This window comes from Zingiber officinale, chromosome 10A (genome assembly GCF_018446385.1).
Source record: "Zingiber officinale cultivar Zhangliang chromosome 10A, Zo_v1.1, whole genome shotgun sequence".
Lineage (NCBI taxonomy): Eukaryota > Viridiplantae > Streptophyta > Magnoliopsida > Zingiberales > Zingiberaceae > Zingiber > Zingiber officinale.
The window spans coordinates 500,147-520,894 of NC_056004.1; the positions used below are offsets into that span (position 1 = coordinate 500,147).

The window sequence follows — 20,748 nt, forward strand, 5'->3', positions numbered from 1 at the left end:
CCCTCCCTCTCACGTGCGACACGATCCAACAATTCAATCTTCCTTCAAAGCTGCGAAGGAATTATGTAGTTAGCCTACTCGTCCCCTCCCAAAATATGTAGATAATGGTGTTGAATTTTGTGGAAACAACTTTGGATATGTTTGTTATGCTAAATTTTGTGATAACAATGCTAGTTTTTGTAATGATCTTGCTAAATTTTGTGAAAACTACCTTGGGTATAGCTATTATGCTAGATTTTGTGATAGCAATGTTGATTTTTTTTTTATTGTATTACTGCGTTTTGTGGAAACGACTTTAGAAAAGAGTATTATTCTAAATTATTGTGACAATACTAATTCTTCTTTCTAGTTCTTTTACCTTTATTAATATAAATTTTCTTAGTCACTTTCATTAAATTGGAATTGATAAAATATTATGCTAAAATTCATTTGTACTGAATTAGTAGGATGCTAAATTTCATTACTCACAATTTGAGTCACTGTCTAATCCCAAGTTCTATTTTAGAAAAATCTGGATCATTCCACTTGATTTTCTTTCAGTTTGAATAGGAATTAGTAGAGCAAATTATTAAAACTGATTTTATTTCAAAATATTAATAATAAAATATGTTTTAAGTTATTAGAAATAGTAAATAAAAAAATAATTACAAAGATACTGTAGAAGCAATTTTCGAGATAAAATGTATAGAAACTTCATAAGAATTTTATGTTTTGTTTTAAGGATAAATATGATATTTGTAATTCTAAACCTCCGACAAATCAAACTAAGTATTAACAATCATACCTAATCCTAACTTATAAATCAAATAACAACATTAGAATAGCTAAACTCATTCTTATTCTAATCTACTATCAAATCCATTATCATACTCATATTCCTGCCCATCACCACCTCAGTATTCTAATATCCGTCACCCCAACAAGTGCAATAAGTGACTGATAGCTATAGAAGCATCCATAATCCATATAAAATATACAAGGACAATCAGTAAAATGTATGTGAAATAATTATTTTTAGTGCATTGATCAAATGAGTTGAATAATGGGTACAGCATTTGGGCAATCAATAGAGCTTGGAACTAATAAAAGCAAAGAAAAAAAAAGGAATTGCTGATCCAGAGGCACTAGTAACTTCAAAACATCTAGTAATCTCTTCCTGACAAACAAAGCTTACATAGCTTATCTGATGATAAAAAACTCTTCCCACACTAACACAGATTATCATAATATTTATACTGCAATGAATCTAGTGAATAGCAGCAATTGAGCAAGTCCAAGGCTCTACTGCTTAAAGCAAACGAACGTAATGATCTCGGTGAGCTTCACTTAGAAATGACCTTATTTGGCTCAAACACATACTTGATCAGAGATTCTTTGATGGACAGCAACTCAAGGAACTCATTCTTCAATTTCGTAGCATCCAGTTCATTATTGCTTCGAGGTGCAACTATGACTTTGGCCTGTTCTTCCAAAGTGAAGTTGGTCCACTTGAAGCTAGGGTCAATGTAGCTCTTGTACATCTCTAGGATTTCATTGTGGCTCACCACACCAGGATTTGTAAAGTTCCATATGCCCCTGCAGTTCCTTTTTGCCATCTCTATTGAAATGGGCAAAAGTTCATCCAATATCGTCATGCTATTTGGAATGTTCACAACCTTGTTATAACGACTGATTTTTGTGATGAAATTCCGAGGGTTGCTAAGGTCAGAAGATATAGGCATTCTGACTCGAAGGGTGCATACATTCTCATATTCTTTCAAAAGCTCTTCAACCTGCATTACAGACAGAACAGAACTCAATTATTAGCTGGATCTGCAACGGAAATTGATGAGAGATAAAATGAAAGGAGGAAATTACCATTGCTTTAGTCTTTGAATAGAAGGAACCAGTAAAATTCGGTTTGTCTTCCTCCCTAAAACCAATGCCAGAACCTTCAGGGTGTTCAGCATCGTACTCAAATATACAACCGGTAGCATAGTTCATTAATAGTAAATCATGCTCCCTACAGACATTTGCAAGTGTCAAAGTCCCCACAACATTTGTGCGAATCGTTTCCTGCTTATGTGATTCGCACCAGTCAACATTAGGCCTACCAGTCACACCAGCGGCATTAAAAACATGTGTTGGCTTCACATTCTGAATATCCAATATGAGTTGTGAACGATCTTCCAAACGTCCCCTTCCATATTCATATTGAATGCCTTGTTTCTCGCATAGCTTCCCCAGAAGACCCCCAATCCATCCAGTTTTACCATATATCAAGAATTTCAATTGTGGTTTCTTAGGAGAGGACGTACTGCTCCTTGGGGTGGGAACCAACATCTTGTTCTGCTTATTACTGTCCATGGACTGAAAAATCAAGGACTTGGTTTCTTCAGAACCATCAAACATGCCAGGCATCATTAGCATTCGTGGATGAGGCAATAATGCTCCTGAAACATCTCCCCACCAGTCTGGATTGTTCATGTACCACTCCATAGTCTTCTTGAGTCCGTCTTCCCAGATGGTTCTCTCTGACCATCCTAGGTTCTTCAGCTTCTGATCGTCCAAAAAGTATCTCTGATCATTGAAGGGTCTATTATCCACGAACTTAATGACCTTGTCAGAGTCTAACGAGAAGAGTTTGCAGATGTCCTTTGCCACATCAATCACTCTCCGTTCTTTTTTTGTCCCAATGTTATAAACATGCCCAACCTCCCCTTTGTGCAGAACAACCTCAAAAGCTTCTGCAACATCCTCACAGTATAGATAGCTTCTGACATTACAGCCATCTCCATGGATAGGGAGTGGCTGCCCCCTCATGGCCAAAAGGATAAACTTAGGGATCAGTTTCTCTGGAAATTGGTTCGGCCCATACACATTGTTTCCTCGGGTAGTAATCACAGGTAAACCGTATGATCTTCCATAAGCCATGACAAGCATCTCGGCACCAGCTTTTGTGGCTGAGTATGGGTTTGTTGGCAGCAATTGCGACGCCTCATGGTTTCCAACTACAGCGTCTTCATCAGTCTCGCCATAGACCTCATCGGTGCTAACATGGATAAACCTCCTGATCTGGCCAGTGACCTTGCAGGCCTCGAGGAGGACGTGAGTGCCATAGATGTTGTTCTTAGTGAACTCGAAGGAGTTACCAAAAGAATTGTCAACATGGGTCTGGGCTGCAAAATGCATGATGGTATCAATGGACTCCGTGATCAGGAGGTAATTGACAAGGTCAACACTCCCAATGTCACCCTTCACAAACTTGAAGTTAGAAGATGAACGCGATGGGTTCAGGTTCTTCAAGTTGGAGCAGTAATCAAGCTTGTCAAGAACCACAATCTTGTACTCTGGATAGTTACGGACTAGGCGGTTTGCCACATGGGATGCAATGAAGCCTGCAGCCCCAGTAATGAGGATGTTCTTGGGTTTGTATGACGCCATTAGTAATCAAAATTCTGCACAAAAGTCGAAAGTTTGTCTGAACAAGTCGTATCCTTTATTTCAAAGAACAAATTTGCAGTGATAAGGAAATCTAGGAAGGTAGAAATAATAAAATGTAGGGGCGAAAAAGTAGAGATCAGATCGGCTGCAGATCAGCCAATAGAGTTCCAAATATTTTAGGGAGAGGATGAAAATCGAATCTTTTTGATGAATTATGCGTCTCAATCATGTAATAAGAAAGGCAGAAGCATGCACCAATTATAGATCCAATACGAAAAGGCCAATTAACACGACTAGGAACCAGGAATGATCTTAGGAATTATCAAATTGTGCAAAAAAAGAATCTATAGAGTTGATAGGTATAGGTAAAAATGTCCTTAGAAGTTAGAACCACCACTATTATGATCAAAGGGGTTTCCGCGCCACTAACGGCGATCACTGCATTACTTATAACCGGCATAAAATTCGTCGGACATGAACCATCGACGACAAATCCGAGCAGGAATCTATCCGATCTAGATCGCTTGCCCTACACTCAAAAGAAACAAACTACGAAAACCGAATCCAGATCCGAGGAAAAAAGCGATGCTTTTTGGATCTACAACCGCGAAAAAGCGCACCTTTCCAGCGGTAAAGGCCCATGACCACAATGAACACCACTCGGAAAACCTCAAAAAGGCAATCAAGGGATGGATCGGGAGCAACAACTTACAAAATACGAGGCGCAGAGCAATTGTGAAGAAGCCGCGTCGGTCAGGAAGAAGAGGAAAGAAACAAGGAATGAATGGTGACCTCGGCGAGAACCGCGGAGAGGACGAAATTGAGGATCTTCGAACGCGGAGAAGTTGTCGCGGAGATGGATAAAGCGAGTGGCTGTCGGTTTTATGAAGGTCGGTAACGCTAATTAACGAGGGATTAACGCTTAGCGGAAGGCGTATTGGCGCGGGAATCGAGGCGCCTGTCCCAATCGGCTCATTCACCATTCTAGACGGCGATGGAAGGCGAATCACGTGCATTCCCCACCGCCCGAGCTTCACGGCGCAAGATGGCGTGAAGCGTGGCTTGAAATGAATTCCGAAGCGGCTTCCACCGGGTGCGCCGACGCGCTTCTGGTGGAAAGTGGTGTTTAATTGGTCTCTTATTGGACTGGACCTGACCCTTTAATTTTTGTTGATCATCGGAAGGACCACCGATCAGAAAAGTATAAATTATATAAGAATCGGAATTATTTTACTCGTTTAATTGAAATCGAATAGAATGATTTTGCAGGCCTCTAAAATCAAAGGCTCCTGATAAGCCAACAGTCTGATAGTGAAATTTAAACTGCTCTAAATTTAAAATATATATTTGGAAAAAATAAATAAATGGAAGACATGAATTATTTATGAGAAAAATATCCATTGTTTTTTCCTTTCATTTTCACACTCGAATGAATTCATTGACGTGATTTCTTTAATCATAATTAACAATTTATCTTATTTTATTTTATTTGTAAGTGGTGTTTATTCTCCTTTCCATTTATCTTATTTTATTTTATTTGTAATTTATAATTAACAATTCATAAAACTGAAAGTATTTGAGTTATAAATATGAACTTAAAAATTGTAAATTATAACAAACACTAAAAGTTATGAAATTTTAATCGTGAGTTGATTTGCTAAATATAAATTTAAGCATCATGCATAATCCATAACAAAATATCATAAATAAACTATGGAAATTTAACACTTTCTATTTATTTTCAATGATTAAAAATATATAAATTCATCTGTTTTACATTTATTCATCTTTTTTACTTATTGTGAAAGAAAATTTTGATGCATTTAATCTATCAATAATGTTTAAAAAGATTACTAAGCTAAATCCAAGATTAACCAAGCCTTACTGGGACAGTTATTTAAGTTTTTTTAATGGTTTAGGTATTATTAATTCCTTAATTTCTATTTATTAATTATATGAAGTTTTTATATTTTATTTTATTGATTTCTAAACCTAATTTTGATTATATAAGATCATCTGTTTGATTTGAGAGTTTCTTTATGTATTTCTAATTAGTTTATAAAAGTTTTTTGATTAAGAGATGAATATTAAAGAATATATACATGTGTTTAAATTTATTTAACGCTAAACCTTGTATTTACACTAATATCAACTGAGATTACACTGACTCTAATATCAACCCAAAGTCGGCAAAGCAAAATTGAAGCAGAAGGGAAAACCTCAAGAAGGTCGCGAACATCCCTCTCAATTCACAGCGCTTCCACTGCCACCGTGTGATGCATGAAGGTAGAACGTCAGCATGGACGTCCGGAGCTTGGCCGGCTGCTGCCGATCGGGTACGGCGGTGGCGAGGAAATCCATCGCCGGCACCAGGACCCTCTCCGACGTCCCCAGCCATTTCGACTGCATGTACTTGTGCTTTCTCCACGGCGCCATGTGCATCTTGTTGTCCTTCATGCACTTCTTCGCAGCGGCGTACACGATCTTCACGACGCTGCGGAGCTTCTCCGCCTTGCCGACGAAGATCTCCGGCAGGCACATCACCAGGCGGCTGTATTCCTGGCTGCTTCGTGCCATCTCGAACTCCGCCCGGAAATTTAGCTCGATGACAAGCCTCACGGGCCCCTTTTTGCCGCTCCTGGTTTCCATCTTCGCGTCGATGTACGTGTGCTCCCCTGTTAATTTGTATCAAAACAGAGAGACATCAGCTATTGTCGATTGTTCTTTGATTAATAAATAAATAGTTCAGAGAATCGACGTTTTCCACTTAGAACTGCACAACGGAGACTGATTATGTATATTAACCTGGAGGAATATCAGGAGATCTCTTCCATTTGGACTTGCACACAGCGCTGTCGTATCCGATCTCATGAAGCTCTTTAGCAATGTATGCTAATGCGCAATTCCGACATTCTTTTACCATTCTGGCCCTGGAGCAAGAGCACACAATGCCGTTCTCTTGCATCTTCCCTACTGCATCCTTGGTTCGCTGCAGTAATTTAACCTCTGCAGAGCTGATCTGAGATAAAGCTTCCTGTAACATATTATTTTCAGAAATGATTAGGACCGCCACTTCCGAAACATGTGGCTAAAAATTGCAAATTTACTAGAAAAGACGTGATTTTCGTCCCCTTTTGTTTTTTTTAAATCGAGGAAATAGTTAAATACACCTAAAATTTCCCCTTTGAGAACGGAGAGAAGAGAGGGAGATCTATAGAAGAAAAAGCTCACATAAAGAAGCTGTTGCTGCGATTCCCAAAAGGCCTCATTCTCTGCGGCGGTTTTCTCACAAGCCCCCTCGTCGTCGCCGCTTTCGCATTCGAAGGCGTCATCGCCGCCCCCGCCTCCGTGAGAGCCCTCGTCCGCGCCTTCCTCCAAGAAGCTGAACACCGTATCCGACAGGCTCATCCAGCCGTCGACCGCCTCCACGCCCATGTCTCCTCTCGCTTTTGCCGTTGCTCTTTGGGATTCGGATGGCAACTCCGCCGCTCGCCGATGGCATGCATTGACGGCCCTGCGAGCTGCCTTTTAAACACGAGCCGACGCCTGGTGGGCCCACCGCGACACCGTGGACGAACGGGACGCCGTGAACAGCTCGATTCTCCACGCCGCGGGCTCTCATTGGCTGCATTCGGTCAGTGGGCCTTCAACGGGTACACCAGGGTTGAAATCACAGCGTGGATCCACGTCAGGCGACCGCATCTTCTGGCTCAATTATTGACATCCTTATCCTTTCTCCCTATTTCTATTTCTCACTCACTTCTCCGCGTCCGTCTCCCTTGACAACCCGGACACCATCTCATTGAACGCAGGCCCAGCCAAAGAAGCGCCTGGTGGTGTCGCCCGTGTCAGCAAATGAGAAGACTGCCTTTTCTGTTTGGTGAATTGGTCGGGACAGACGAAATCATTCCGCTCGGGCCCGTGTTCTGGGATAGAATATGCTCGCGGTATCCAGCGTTAACGATCACCGCATCGCACCGGAAGGAATATCCTCTTCGTGGCTGTCGGCTGTCGCTTTTGTCATCTCACCAGCCAATTTTTGACATTACCACCGAATTTCGTCGGTCCGATTTATCAAAATGCACCTCAGATTTTCAATATTTTTACCGAAATACAGCGAAGGTATTTCTTCGTCTATGTTAAGGAACAGTGTCACAATTCACAAATGCCATTTTTCAGAGACAAAAAAATGGAAAAAAAAATCAGTATCAAAATTATTTTTTCCCTTAAATGTCACGTCACGATCATCATATCAATATAGTATGTATTAAATAATGCATTTAATTCAAAAGGTGACATAATACTGATGCCATAAAAATTCTAAAATAAAAAAAATAAATTAGATCAATGATCTTGGACCAAAAATACAACACTCAAATATTTCATATTATTTTTCCCAAAGTGCGCCAATTATCTTTTCAACAGATAATTTATCATTTAGATCGACATCTTATCCATTTACATTATATCAATAAACAAAAACAATAATGTGGCCTGATAATATATTCTTTCAACATAATATATCTTAATCGTCGGCGCTGATATAAGGAAAAATTGTCAAAATAATTAATTTCTTTCCGTTAATGTTCCATGCACAATAATTATAACTTAACCGAAAAAATATTATTTTTAAAATTCAGTTACCTCCGTTTGGATATCCTTTGTTTAGGAATCTGATATTTTTTATGGCCTCCACATTAATATCATATCAAAAATATAAAAATCTACCATTCTCTCCATTATAAAAAAAACTTTCCTATAATTTTTTGATCGATCTTACATTATCAAAAATCATACATCTTTATTTTGAATGGTCACACCCACATTACTAAGTTCAAGAGAAAAACATATGTTTAAAAATTTCAATTTCAATTTTTTAGTTTTTTAGACCTATTAAAAATCTTATATTTCAGTTTTATAGAAATCATATTTATAAAATCCTCTTCATAATACTCACTGTCGAATTTATGCCACACGTTTTACAAAATCCATTGTTCGCTTTATAATTTTTCCAATATAAAAAAAAAATTATTAAATGGCGATATAAATTTTTAAAAGCTAATAACTTGCTCTCGTAAACTTTTAATTTTTAAATTATCTATATTTATAAAGCCACAAAATGAGGCGCCGCTTTAATAATTTTGGAAAAAAATTATTATTCCTTTGATTTTAATTTTTGTCCAGTAGCTTTGATATGGACCATTCCTTCCGACACATGATTCACGCAAGTCACACCTTAAACTTCGTCGAGCGGACAATGCGCGTTCACAAACAACAGGCGTCGCATCAACGAATGACGACGACGGCTAGCATAATAATTGAGAAATAAATTAAAATAGCTCAATGATATATCGTAATTAAAGATATCTGTCAGTTTTTATAGGAAAAGAAACGGAAAACTTATCGGGTTGGTGACGTTCTTATCGTCAATGCCACTGGGAAAGAGACTGCTAACTCGACAAGGCACACGCCACGAGAGTTTTTATCGAAAGAGGAAATAAAGGTTTAATATGTGTATAATACGCATCACACACAGAGACAACGGACTGCCAGAATGGTGTTGGTGCGAGGTCCTTCACGTCTGAAGCCACGTCGCGTCTTCAAGAAGGATAAGGTTTCGGCGCGGTATATTGTATTGGACATTGTAAAATGCCCACTGATTACGAAACCGAAGCCGTGTTTCTCTGGCAGAGAGACGGAGTAGGGGATTGGGACGACTCTGCCTGTGGTGAGGAACCCCACGGGACTGGTCATGATTGCAAGACGACATTGACTTTTGGATTCTTCCGGGAATTAATCCGATCGAAATTCAAGTTGTGGGGAAGTGTGTGACGTGTGGATTGGATTCGGAGGCTGATCGGTCCTCTCCCAAGTCGTAGCGACGAGTGGACCAGTTCGAGAAGACGGATGAATATTTTGTGAGCTGACGCGTGGTTGGACACGCCATGTTAGGACAATTCATGTCGAATCGAACCACATTAATAATTGATACTAATTGAGATTTAAGATACGGTGACGAAAATGGGTCTCACACATGGATTAAAGTATGAAAGAACGATTGACGTGGAGGTTGAAATTAAAGAAATAGGATCCGTGGGTCAGGTGGAGTCGGTCGAATAGGATAGCAAAGTCGGACGAACGGTAAGTCAGTCTGAGCGGATGAGTATAAAATCGAACGGATGAATCTGTCCAAACGGACAGTCTATGAAAGCATATAACAGAATGATAGAGATAATAGTAAAATTCTTGGATCATCATCTCGGTCGATTAGATGTCATGATCGAACGGCCACCGGTTGTGTATGAAAGTCTGCTTGTGTTGCAGGTGTGAGCGGAATCCACAGGATATCATCAGGAACGTCACATCCCCGATATTCATCCCATCAATTTCCGAATATGATCACTTATATTAACTATAATTCAATTATAAAAATAGTCCACCCCTTTCAAATTTCAACTCATTTACCTTCATCTCAACTAAATAATTATTTTAATTATGATTACTATCAGATCGTCTAAAATCTAAATCCCTTGGCTTTTGGCTTAAGGGTATTTATCCAACTTATATTAACTATAATTCAATTATAAAATACTCCACCCTTAAATACTTTTCCTTATGTTTTGGTACCTAAATTACATATAAAATATTTTACTTAGAACTAAATTTTTATACGAGAATTGAAATTCATTTAAAATTCTAATTAGATTTTGATTAAACTTTTTATGTTTTTTTCCCTCCCTATCTGTTATAGAACAAAATTTAAAACTTAGATGCTGCTGTCCAAAAGGAGGCGAGTGGAAAATTGAGAGAGGGAAATTGAGAGGCAGCAACTTCATTGATCGGACATAGATTTTGCTTCAATCTATAAAACAGATGATATCAGTGCTAGTTAGAGAAGGGGTCCCTGATATTAGTCCTCCGACTCTCAAATCAATTACTGAAACATGGAGCAGAAGCAAAGCAACAGTAGAAATATATGTCAAAAATAGATCACGCGTACCTCTGTCGATGATGGACCTTCTTTTATATAGAGTTATGGTAAGTAATATACATGCTCCTCAAGATATGGACACATTCTCTAATATGTTCGTGGCCACGTTCTTCAATATGTTCATGGTCACATTTTCCAACATGTTCAGGGTCACGTCCTCCACTATATCCTATGAAAGGATGTCACGAGGACCACCATCCTACTGCTAAGCCGAGCAGATCAGCCGTTCAATCAGGACTGCGCTCTGTCCACGGTTAGTTGTCATTCCATGCGGCATCTGTGTAGTAACTAACATTTCTCCGTTCGAACAAAATGATCCGGTTTCCTCATCATCTCGATAATATGACTTGAGCGTCTGCCTATGGTATTCTCTCGAGTCGGAAGAATTGTCCGTTCGAACTTGTCCTCAGCCGATGAAGTCCTATATGTCCCGACTGACCATTGCATTTATCTTCCGTTCGGCTCTTTGATACTTGAGTATTGACCATCTTGACTTTGACCTCCACCTCGACGATTGACTCCGTGTCAGGTGAGTCTCCTTCTATCGTCCCATCAGTCTCGATAAAAAATTAAAAAATTATAAGTAAATCAGTTTTCCAAATAATAAGTGCTCCTGTTTTACTAAATTAAATATATATATATTTTTAATGGACTTAGAATAGAAATAAATACACTAAACAACCTCGAATGCAAACATCAATTAAGAAGGCTAGGGAGCTACGTACTCGCCTTGCCACCATTAATGAAGAAATTTTATAGAAAATAATTTAGACTAAATTTTAAATTTTAAGAATGTTTTAGTGACTTTGGAACTTATGAGTAACTTTTAACGGTAAAGATATCATTTGGCAGCATTCGAACAATTGTGGGAGGGATCTTGGCCCATATGCTGTGGGGCCCCTTCGGTGCTGCCCTGCCTAACCTAGGCCTATTTGATCCATCCTTGCCCCGCGACGGTGGACGCCAATGGTAGGGAAATGCAGGAGGATTTTCTGTTATTTTTTTTTTTTGTCGACCAGGATGATCTAATCAGGGACGAATTCAGAAATTAAAAGTGGACTGGGCTGATTCTGAGTTGATTGAGTTTGCCAAGGATATTATAGAAGGGGTCCGAGTTTACTTTATAAATAAAACTGTAAATAATTTATAAATAAATTAAAATTATATTTGATATATTATTTGAGGTAGATTAATAACATATTTAAAATAAGATTAGAGATAAAAATTCTATTTGAAATTAATTTTATCTGATTAATTTTAAAATAAATATATAAATAATTTTTTAATCCAACTAGAAATGTAATATTTTTATCTCAAAATTAACTACGGACTTTTACTAGACGGAAATTTTTTTATATATATATTCTATTTTTCTTATAGGGAAAGAATTATTGATACGGTGAATTAATATGTGTCTAAAATATTTATGTAATTAAATTTATTAGTTATTGTTATGTACGGTAGAAAGATGTTCTTCTTATGTGAGATGACCAAAGTTAACTTTAAGATAGAGGTGTGAAATTCAAATTTTTCAATGATTTTGTCAAAGGACTGGGCTACAGCACAGCCCAGCCCTTACATAAACCTGTCTCTGGATCTAATTATGATTGATCGTAATCTAATTTAATTACTATTAGTTATGATTTTTTTAATTTATTTTTTCATCTAGATTATAATTTGAATCAGGACAACCAATAAAAATAATCCGGATCTGAGCAAGAGACGACCTTTGGACAGCCAACCAGTCTATTCTAATCTAAATTATAATTTAAATAAAAAGATGAAATATCATAATTAATTATGATTAAATTATATTCATGATCTAATCACAATTACAAATATCCCTTTAGTCCTTTTAAAAAAAAAATTAAAAAAAAAACCAAAGGACCGGTCTCAGAAATTGCACTGTGGACAACGAGCGACGAGCGGTCTTTGGATTGCATGCGGATGATGAGTGACAACGGTAATGGAAGCGGGTATATTTTTTATTTTCATACTCATTTATTATTCATTTTTTAAGTTTATTTTCATCCCATTAGATTTTCAATTTTCACCCCAATAATATATTCATCGGGTGAGCCTACGAATCGAAAGCCCACAAGCATATTCCTCATTATGTGTGTCTTAATGAATATTCCTCTTTTTTTTTTTAAATAACATCTCTTATGTTTTAACTAACCCTAGTTTAGTTTAATTCACCAGCGCTGGTTGTTTTCTTGTCTTCTCTTTCAATTGCTTCCAACCCGACGCTCGAATACCATCGCCAGGGTTTCGATCGATGAATCCCACAGCTGAAAGCCTAATCTGCGGATTGATCGGAGAAATTGCGGAAACCGAAGAGAAGAGATCCTTCACTTCGTTTCCAATCTATTCCTCACTTTCGTAATTGTTTCCCTTATACTGGCATTCTGATCGCTCGCCCGGAGCGGTGACGAAGTGGACTGACTGTAATCCCCCCTCCTGGAAATAAGAATTTCGTATAACGGATATTATTTGGATAATTTTGGAGTTTTATCGTGCTAGAATTAGTAGATCTGGTCTCGGATTTTGGTCTGCTGGCTTCAGGAAGCGGAGATTTAGAGATTTTGATTCATTTGATGATAGGATTATGCAAAGGATCAGGGAGATGAGCGGGTCTACCTTTGGCAGGGAGGGACGATGACTGCAGCGTCATTGGGCTTTCGGTCGGGAAGTAACGGATCATTGCATCAACAGCTACAGAATGGTGCTTTTTCGGCAACTCAACCGATCTCGCTTCGAAGGGCTTCAAGATCCGTATCCGGAAGGATTTACAAATTTGTGGGGAGGAGGAGGAAGGTCGGAATTCTACTGATGCTCATGATTTCAGTTACAGTACTATCGTTTGTTTCGGTTATTAGTAGAGGTCAGTTACAAGTTTTATTATCTCTAGTGATTAACTTGATACAGAATTGTAGGTTGGTTATTACATTCATAAGCAATATCTAGTACGTCATACTTCCATGTATTCGATATTGAATCGTGGGTAGGTTATTCATTCGTGAGTAATATCTAATAATTGTACTTCCATGAGATCATGAGTTTTCTAGTCAAGTGGAGGTTGGTTATTCATTCACGAGTGATATCTCCTGAGTTTTAATGATTTTTTATTTTCTGAGTAGAGTAACATAATCTTTTCAATGTTTTGTCATGCTATATCCCAATTCCTCTCCGTCTTCTGAATCATTTGTGGTCAAAAATTTAGTATTAGATGAGTTGTGGCAATATAGATTTGCTTGTCCCTATTGTGGAGACATAACCTGACTGATTTGTAGCTCTGGACTTGACAGGGAGCTCAATAGTTTTCTTTAGCCCTTAGGCATATTGTATCAGGCAGCGTTCCATATGGAGTTGCATACCCTTGATTGTTGTAAATTGTAAGACTAAATTTACTTTGCCATGAGTAATAGCGCATTGCTGGTCATATAGCATCTAACTTGACGTTTGTTGATTCTGATAACATTTTAAACAGTCACTGTCGAACAATGGTCTTGATTATGAGTTTTTTTATTTCATAAATGACATTTTCTATTGTGGTAATACAAATTACAGTTAAGTATCAAGACAAAACCCGATCCTGGATGCAAAATAAATGCCTATTTGGATGCACAAGGATGTCTATTCCTTCATGAATTATCCTTGCATTTTTCAATATTTTTCCTTTGTTGTTTTCAATTTCATGCCCCATTCTAGACCTTCTTGCAGTTTTGATATATGAGTTATTCCATTATGCATCATCATGGCATATGATAGACCTCCATTACTATTTCAGATGAAGATTCATTGGTAGGTTCTACTACCACACTTGCGTATTCAGAAAATCTTTCAATGAAAAGCTTCAAGTCCCCATTTATTGTTCCACATGAAGAGTCTTCAGTTAGACAGAATATAAGTCTTATTTCTCTTCCCTCTCGTCGCACGACACCACATCCTTGTGAAAGATTCCCTGTTTCTTCTCCACCAATGGATAAGAGGCACACTGGCCCACGTCGTATGTGATGATCTCTGATCTATATGCATAGCAACTTTTAGATTATTTGTCACACTGACTATGTCATTTCTATTTTGCAGCGTGTCCTGTATGTTACATCCCTGTAGAGCAGGCTTTGCTTTGCATGCCTTATTCAGCATTTCCATCACCAGTTCTTAAGAATTTACATTATTTTTCAGAAGATAATTTAATTTCTTATCAGCCAAAAGGGGGTTCTAACTTTGGTGGACTTCCATCTTTACAGCATAGAAATGAATCTTTCACTATAAGAGAATCAATGACTGTGCACTGTGGGTATATTTCATAGCTCTTCCTACAAATCCATTAATCTTGTTGGATAAATTGTAAATGCATGAATATAACAAATTGTAACTACATGAACCTACAGACTAAAATGTATTTGATTGCCTCTTCTCATTCTGTAGTATGTACTTGCTTATGTAAGTGGAGTGAAGATCCTATTACTGTTATCATTCTCATCACAGTTTTAACTAGGTTTTCTACTCTGTTAGATTTGCAAATGGAAGGAAACCTGGTCAAGGAACTGGATTTGATATCGATGATGATATCCTTCTGGAAATGGAAGAATGTCATGATGTTGTTGTAGCCTCTGCTATATTTGGTATGAATACAACGACAATTCCATGACCTTTCCACCTTTTATGTTCTTTCTCTCATTCCTCATTTCTTCTCCAGGTTCTATTTGCCCATTTAGATTGATTTGTTGCTCGTCATGTTAACCAGGAAATTATGATTTAATGCAACAACCCAAGAACATTAGTGAATATACAAAGAAGAATGCGTGCTTTTACATGTTTGTTGATGAAAAAACTGAAGCCTATATGAGAAATTCTAGTGGACTAGATGATTCTGGAAAAGTAGGTCTGTGGAGAGTGGTGATGGTTCAAAATCTTCCATATGAGGATTCAAGACGCAATGGGAAGGTATATTTTACTCTCTTTACTACAACTGGATCACTTTAACTGCAATTAGCATCTTTTGACATCTCAAGCTATCATCTAGGATTATGCACCAGATACCATTTAGATTTGGTTGTTTTACTGATTAAACTCAATTGTCCTTTTCTGGTTCAACTGTTCAGCATATTTTATTAGCATTTTATAAGGGGAAATAAAGTAAACATAAAAAAAAACATGCATGTTTTTTCACCCTCTATACCGTACCACCTGAGCTCATTTAGTATCTTAAGCTTATTTCTGATTGATGTTAACTACTAGACTGTATAATAGCCTAACAAGCTCTTAAAATTATCAATTGAATTATACATAGTGAAAGAATGTTTTAAAACTTCCAAAGATAAATTGGTCTTCTTCAATATGGAAAACATCAAAGAGATGACTGGGGGGCAACCCAACCCCGATCAAGTTTGGAAAACTAGTAAACAAGGCAGGTGGTCTTCCTTGCCTTTATCTTCTTATTAGTGCCTTTTTCTTCGTATTAGTGATGCTGAGTGCACGATGTGCTAAACAACAATTAAATTGTTTGTTAATTCAGTTTTTTAGATATGGTATGTACAATAAACATTATTGTACTGGAAATCTAAGAATTTCTTCTCAACTCAATATTGAGAAGTATCCTTATGATATTCTCAATAAATCTTGGAGGAGAGATCTGGGTAATGTAAAACAAAAGTGATGTCACCTTCGCCAATCCTTCCATGTTGCATCATCTTCTTTTATACAACTAGTTGACAATTACCTACATTTTGTCACCATCTATGCAACGTTGCTTGCAGTGCTTCAACCATGCGACCTTAAGCATTGTCACTCCTTCCAACTCGCCCCAAGATTACAATGTCTTTCCATCTCACTTCTCTTGATTCAAGGATAATCTTAACCAGTATATGTTGATGATTGCTACTTAATGGCATCCCAAAATTTTCATCTTCCAATTATGACCTTTTGATCACATAGCAACAACTTTACCGTTGCACCAAGGCTCCCCTTCTAACATTTGCAACTTAAGATGCAATTAAATATATTATTCTTCGAACATCTTTCTTGTCATAAAATTGATGTCCCTTTCTCAAAGTAGAATTGATGTCTCCTGATATCATATATTTTTTTTCTCCTTTGAAAACTTCAATCCTTTCAAAGTATATATTGAAATCCTAATTTCACTTATGTTTGACAGTTTTTTGGCCTCAATTTCATTTTCAAAAGACTGGCTGGGCATGTCTCTCTTCGTATATCCTCCTCATGTAGATGTGACAACATTAATGAGTTTCCTCTCTGACATCTCCATTTGCCACTATCAGTGAAGCCCCAAATGAAATATATAGAACACATTGAAGTTCCAAACTACAATCTGTATTCTACTTGCTTGTAAACTTTCATTTATCTGAATCTGTATCAGGATGTGAATAATGTGATGTGATAGCTCTCTTTTTGAAATGAATGCTATACTTTCCTCTCAACTATGACCTATAAGCTGGACAAACTTTAAATAAAAAGCACACTATTAGAGGAATCCCCAAGTGAAATATATAAAAACATTATGAAGTTCTAGGTTGCAGTTTTTATTTTTCATATAGCTTATCTTGTCTAGTATGTGGATGATTTTGTATGGTGACATCCTATACTTTACCTTCATAAAGCTTGTTTCTGTATTTGCATAATTTATTGTATTTTTTTTTTTTTTTTGCTAATGATTCTGGTGTAACCATGTTAGTATTTAGTCATTTGAACATGAACATCTCGAAGTAGTTGGACCAAAGACATGAAGATTCTTGATTTCATCATGGATGCATCGATGTGCATGACTTTCATCATTTATGGATTTGTGAAACATTTTGATTTTCGTTGCTAGTTATATGTTGCATACCTAATACCTACTATACATTTATGGTGAAAGTGCTAGGCAAACAACAAGCTTAGCACTGCGATCATTGATGAATTCAATGTTGAAATAATTTTGTAATTCATATAAAATAGAATTTAGACAACTCATAAGAACATTAAAAATGAATTAGTAAAAAGGGATGGATGAGTTTCATATGTAAATTGCTGAAAATAAGAGGTTCTGAAGGGATAAAACTTAAGCAAATTGGTAATCAGCAGGAGAAAATTTTAAAAAAAAAGTTGTACGATTACTTGAAATCAATATATATGCGGTCCTACCTCGATTTCTATTTTCTTTAATGATCAACAACACCTAATTCAAGTTTTTCACTCATTTTTTTTAAATGAACTTTAGTATAAATCTAAAATACATTCACATGAAGTGCAAAATGGTTGTCCCTTCTCATGATTTTTTTTTTTAATAAGCTTGATGAGATACACTATTACGAGTTCACTCTTGCTACAGCCATGTTTGTTCATAATCTTTTTCAACTTTCATATGCCATTTTTAATTTGCAATTTATATTACAATTGTTTATACTTTTTGTAACACACATACTTAGCATGTTCCTTAAGTTAAAATGTCCTGATCAATACCAATCTCTTTTGTTAGAAATGATCTAAGGAAAACTAAAGATTTTCTTTTTGATTAACATTAACAGATTCCTAAACTTTTACTCCATAGACTTTTCCCAAATGCTCGGTTTTCTATTTGGATTGATGGAAAACTTCAGCTCGTTGTGGATCCCTATCAAATTCTTGAGAGGTATACTTGAGTGAAGGTCTTTGCCATTTATGCATGAATTTTATTTTGCATCACCTATATTTCTAGTTTTAGTTCATTGATCTGCTTGTTGCCTCTCTTCAGCCATGAAATTTTGACCTATTCCTTTGTTAAAATATTGTACTTTACTCTAGGCAGATTATCAAAAATTTTATATGTTTGTATCAATGTATTAGATGGTTGATCTATTGTAACATGATTATGTTTACTTTTGACCTAGTTGTCAAAATTATCTTGACTATCCAAAACTCAAAGTAGCTTGACCTAATGCACTAAGTGACCTTTTCTATTATGTGCTAGAATCTGTTATTTGCAAAGTGAAAAGTCTTGTCCTTTTCTATAGGTAGATGTAGCTATTATTTATAACTAATGCTAAGATGGTAAAAGTTGAATAATTAACTTTAAAGGAGTGGAGGTAAAATAAGGAAAATCTTTTTACATGATTATTTATGTGATCCAAGTGATAAAACATAGGTATTACTAATGAAATGACCTTGCATATAATTCAATGATGGGGTAAAATTTTCATCTCCATTCACATAGTTGTGGACATACAACTTAATTGTTGTAATTCATGTCCCATGGCTTCAAAAGTCTAAATGACATTTTTTTAATCAATGGAATTGATTGTAGTGGGTATTTAGTTGCACAACTAAGTGCAGTATTATGAAGCCTCCACGGATTGGTGCAGTTGGTACCAATATGAGTGTTTACTCCAATATGTCTTGATATCAATTCTCAGCGGGTGCAAAATGTCTTACTGAGTGTCTGATCTCCCCATCCAAATGGTTGTTGCGCTAGGGTAAAATGTGTTCCATGATTTACCTACTTGTATCTTACCGTAGGGTCGGCGAAATTGGCCGCTTGGGGTGAGTGATTAGTGATATTACCTTTTGCTCCAGTATTATGATTGTAAGTAGTTGTAAATTTTGCTTTTGAGAAACATTGATGTATCTATTAGAGCTGCAAAAAGACGTGGTAGTAATTAGGAGTAAAAACGAATTTTTTTTATGCTTAGCATTTCATGTATGAATAACAAATGATCCAAACAGTTGCATTTTATTCTCAAATTTGATGCTTCAAAATCTATTATCTGTTAAATTGGAATGTACATGTTGTATACTAAAATTAGTTTAAATCTACATTAGATTCTTGTGGAGGAGAAACCACACTTTTGCAATATCTAGGCACTACAGTCGCTTTGATGTATTTGAGGAAGCAGAGGCTAATAAAGCTGCTGGAAAATATGACAATGCCTCCATAGATCATCAAATTGAATTTTACAAGAAAGAGGGATTGACACCTTATTCTTTATCTAAGCTTCCAATTACAAGTGGTAAATCCTGGTCGTTTATATATACAGATTCGTTTGTGAATAGATTGCTTGTGCTCTACATGTCTTGTGATTCCAATTATTTTCTGTACCACAGATGTACCGGAGGGATGTGTGATCATCAGAGAGCACATGCCAATCACTAATTTATTCACCTGTCTGTGGTTCAATGAAGTCGATCGTTTTACATCCAGGGACCAAATCAGTTTCAGCACTGTGAGGGATAGGATTATGTCTCAAGTTGATTGGACAATTAACATGTTTATGGATTGCGAAAGGCGCAACTTTGTTGTTCAGGTAATCTAAGTTTATCGTGACCTTTCTAACCCTTATATGTATAAAATGAAGGGAATTTTTTCACTCCACCTCTCTCTTAAACTTAACCCCCTTTTCAAAATAATCTTTCAGAATTTTAAAACCATCAAAATTGTCTTTAATGTTTTCAAATTATTCTCATCTCACGCGCTAATGATTTGCATTGTTATTTAATAAAAAATGATGTGATGTGAATATTAGTCATGTATTATTCCCTATAATGAAATAATATGGCAAAAACAGGCGATTCGCTCACCCAGCGTTCCCGTTAATCTGTTCTTATATCAACACGGAGGAGGTAAAAATAAATTTATGATTTTAGTTAGGGGGTAAAATGGTTGTTAATGTTGGTAGATAATTTTATGGTTTTAAAATTCTTGGAGGTATTTTTAAATAGAAAAACTCTGTGAGGCGATGTAATGTTTTAACTTGAAAAATGTACGACTTCGTTTGCCTCATTAATTATGTGTCACGGAGAATGTCTATTACAGGAATAAAGTGCTAATTTGTTTGATGATGACGATGATGATTGTGCAGGCATACCACAGGGACCTGTTGGAGCAGCGGAAGGCGCTTGCGGCGATGCGCCACCCACCTCCTGCTGCCGCCGTGACAACACAGGACAAAATCGCGAAAGTACCGCCGTTGAAGAAACTGTCTGGGAAAACGCCCTCGAGGCGTGGTAGGGACAAGAGATCCGGTTCCCGACGCCGGCATCCAAGAGTCATCACTGGAAGATTATGACAAATTTTGTTTCAGTTTATTCTTTCTTATTCTTTTGCAATGTTCTTAAAAGTTAGTTAGCACTAATTATTTTCGAGTGCAAATTGCAAAAGATCTATTAATTTCGTGAGGGAATATTGATAATATAATACTTGTACATAACAAATTTATGAATTAATGCCATTATGAAAATTGATTATTTATAACTATTTGCTCCAAGCTCAGTTTTTTTCCTTAGGTGATAGAATATATTTAATTCTAGAAATCGTAATAAAGTATCCGTCTTCTAGAGGACATGTATCATAATTC

At 36.7% G+C, this 20,748-nt stretch overlaps 3 protein-coding genes across 6 annotated transcripts; 1 reads left to right on the forward strand and 2 right to left on the reverse strand.

The window, feature by feature from the left end:
• Positions 1-996: 996 nt before the first annotated feature.
• Positions 997-4,300, reverse strand: LOC122026926 (trifunctional UDP-glucose 4,6-dehydratase/UDP-4-keto-6-deoxy-D-glucose 3,5-epimerase/UDP-4-keto-L-rhamnose-reductase RHM1). Of its 2 annotated transcripts, none has more exons than XM_042585677.1 (3): positions 4,136-4,300; positions 1,858-3,437; positions 997-1,772 (listed from the first exon to the last, which is right to left on the reverse strand). In XM_042585677.1, exons 2-3 carry the CDS (start codon positions 3,421-3,423, stop codon positions 1,323-1,325), a joined length of 2,016 nt encoding a protein of 671 aa, XP_042441611.1. In that variant the 5' UTR covers positions 3,424-3,437; positions 4,136-4,300; the 3' UTR covers positions 997-1,322. The 2 variants fall into 2 exon arrangements, with proteins under 2 accessions (XP_042441611.1, XP_042441613.1); XM_042585679.1 differs by having other exon boundaries at positions 4,044-4,300.
• A 1,236-nt stretch (positions 4,301-5,536) lies between these two features.
• Positions 5,537-6,952, reverse strand: LOC122028114. The gene is made up of 3 exons (XM_042587129.1): positions 6,655-6,952; positions 6,229-6,457; positions 5,537-6,098 (listed from the first exon to the last, which is right to left on the reverse strand). The coding sequence occupies exons 1-3, from the start codon at positions 6,856-6,858 to the stop codon at positions 5,668-5,670; spliced, it is 864 nt and encodes a 287-aa protein (XP_042443063.1). The 5' UTR covers positions 6,859-6,952; the 3' UTR covers positions 5,537-5,667.
• Positions 6,953-12,586: 5,634 nt separating this feature from the next.
• LOC122027081 (probable hexosyltransferase MUCI70) lies at positions 12,587-20,639 on the forward strand. Of its 3 annotated transcripts, none has more exons than XM_042585913.1 (9): positions 12,588-13,298; positions 14,205-14,423; positions 14,504-14,717; positions 14,936-15,045; positions 15,168-15,367; positions 17,947-18,050; positions 19,217-19,404; positions 19,499-19,698; positions 20,254-20,639. In XM_042585913.1, the coding sequence occupies exons 1-9, from the start codon at positions 13,073-13,075 to the stop codon at positions 20,458-20,460; spliced, it is 1,668 nt and encodes a 555-aa protein (XP_042441847.1). In that variant the 5' UTR covers positions 12,588-13,072; the 3' UTR covers positions 20,461-20,639. The 3 variants fall into 3 exon arrangements, with proteins under 3 accessions (XP_042441849.1, XP_042441847.1, XP_042441848.1); XM_042585914.1 differs by having other exon boundaries at positions 13,093-13,231; XM_042585915.1 differs by lacking the exons at positions 14,205-14,423; positions 14,504-14,717 and having other exon boundaries at positions 12,587-13,231.
• Positions 20,640-20,748: the final 109 nt, after the last annotated feature.

What these genes read in the sequence shown, in the direction of transcription:
- LOC122026926 (XM_042585677.1), bottom strand. Translation starts at nt 3,423, where the DNA reads ATGGCGTCATACAAACCCAAGAACATCCTCATTACTGGGGCTGCAGGC. An exon ending in ATTCAAAGACTAAAGCAATG is followed by an intron (nt 1,773 to 1,857) that starts GTAATTTCCTCC and finishes TCTGTAATGCAG; the next exon opens with GTTGAAGAGCTTTTGAAAGA.
- LOC122028114 (XM_042587129.1), bottom strand. Translation starts at nt 6,858, where the DNA reads ATGGGCGTGGAGGCGGTCGACGGCTGGATGAGCCTGTCGGATACGGTG. An exon ending in CGCAGCAACAGCTTCTTTAT is followed by an intron (nt 6,458 to 6,654) that starts GTGAGCTTTTTC and finishes AATATGTTACAG; the next exon opens with GAAGCTTTATCTCAGATCAG. An exon ending in ATCTCCTGATATTCCTCCAG is followed by an intron (nt 6,099 to 6,228) that starts GTTAATATACAT and finishes ACAAATTAACAG; the next exon opens with GGGAGCACACGTACATCGAC.
- LOC122027081 (XM_042585913.1), top strand. Translation starts at nt 13,073, where the DNA reads ATGACTGCAGCGTCATTGGGCTTTCGGTCGGGAAGTAACGGATCATTG. An exon ending in GAGGCACACTGGCCCACGTC is followed by an intron (nt 14,424 to 14,503) that starts GTATGTGATGAT and finishes TCTATTTTGCAG; the next exon opens with CGTGTCCTGTATGTTACATC. An exon ending in TGTAGCCTCTGCTATATTTG is followed by an intron (nt 15,046 to 15,167) that starts GTATGAATACAA and finishes CATGTTAACCAG; the next exon opens with GAAATTATGATTTAATGCAA.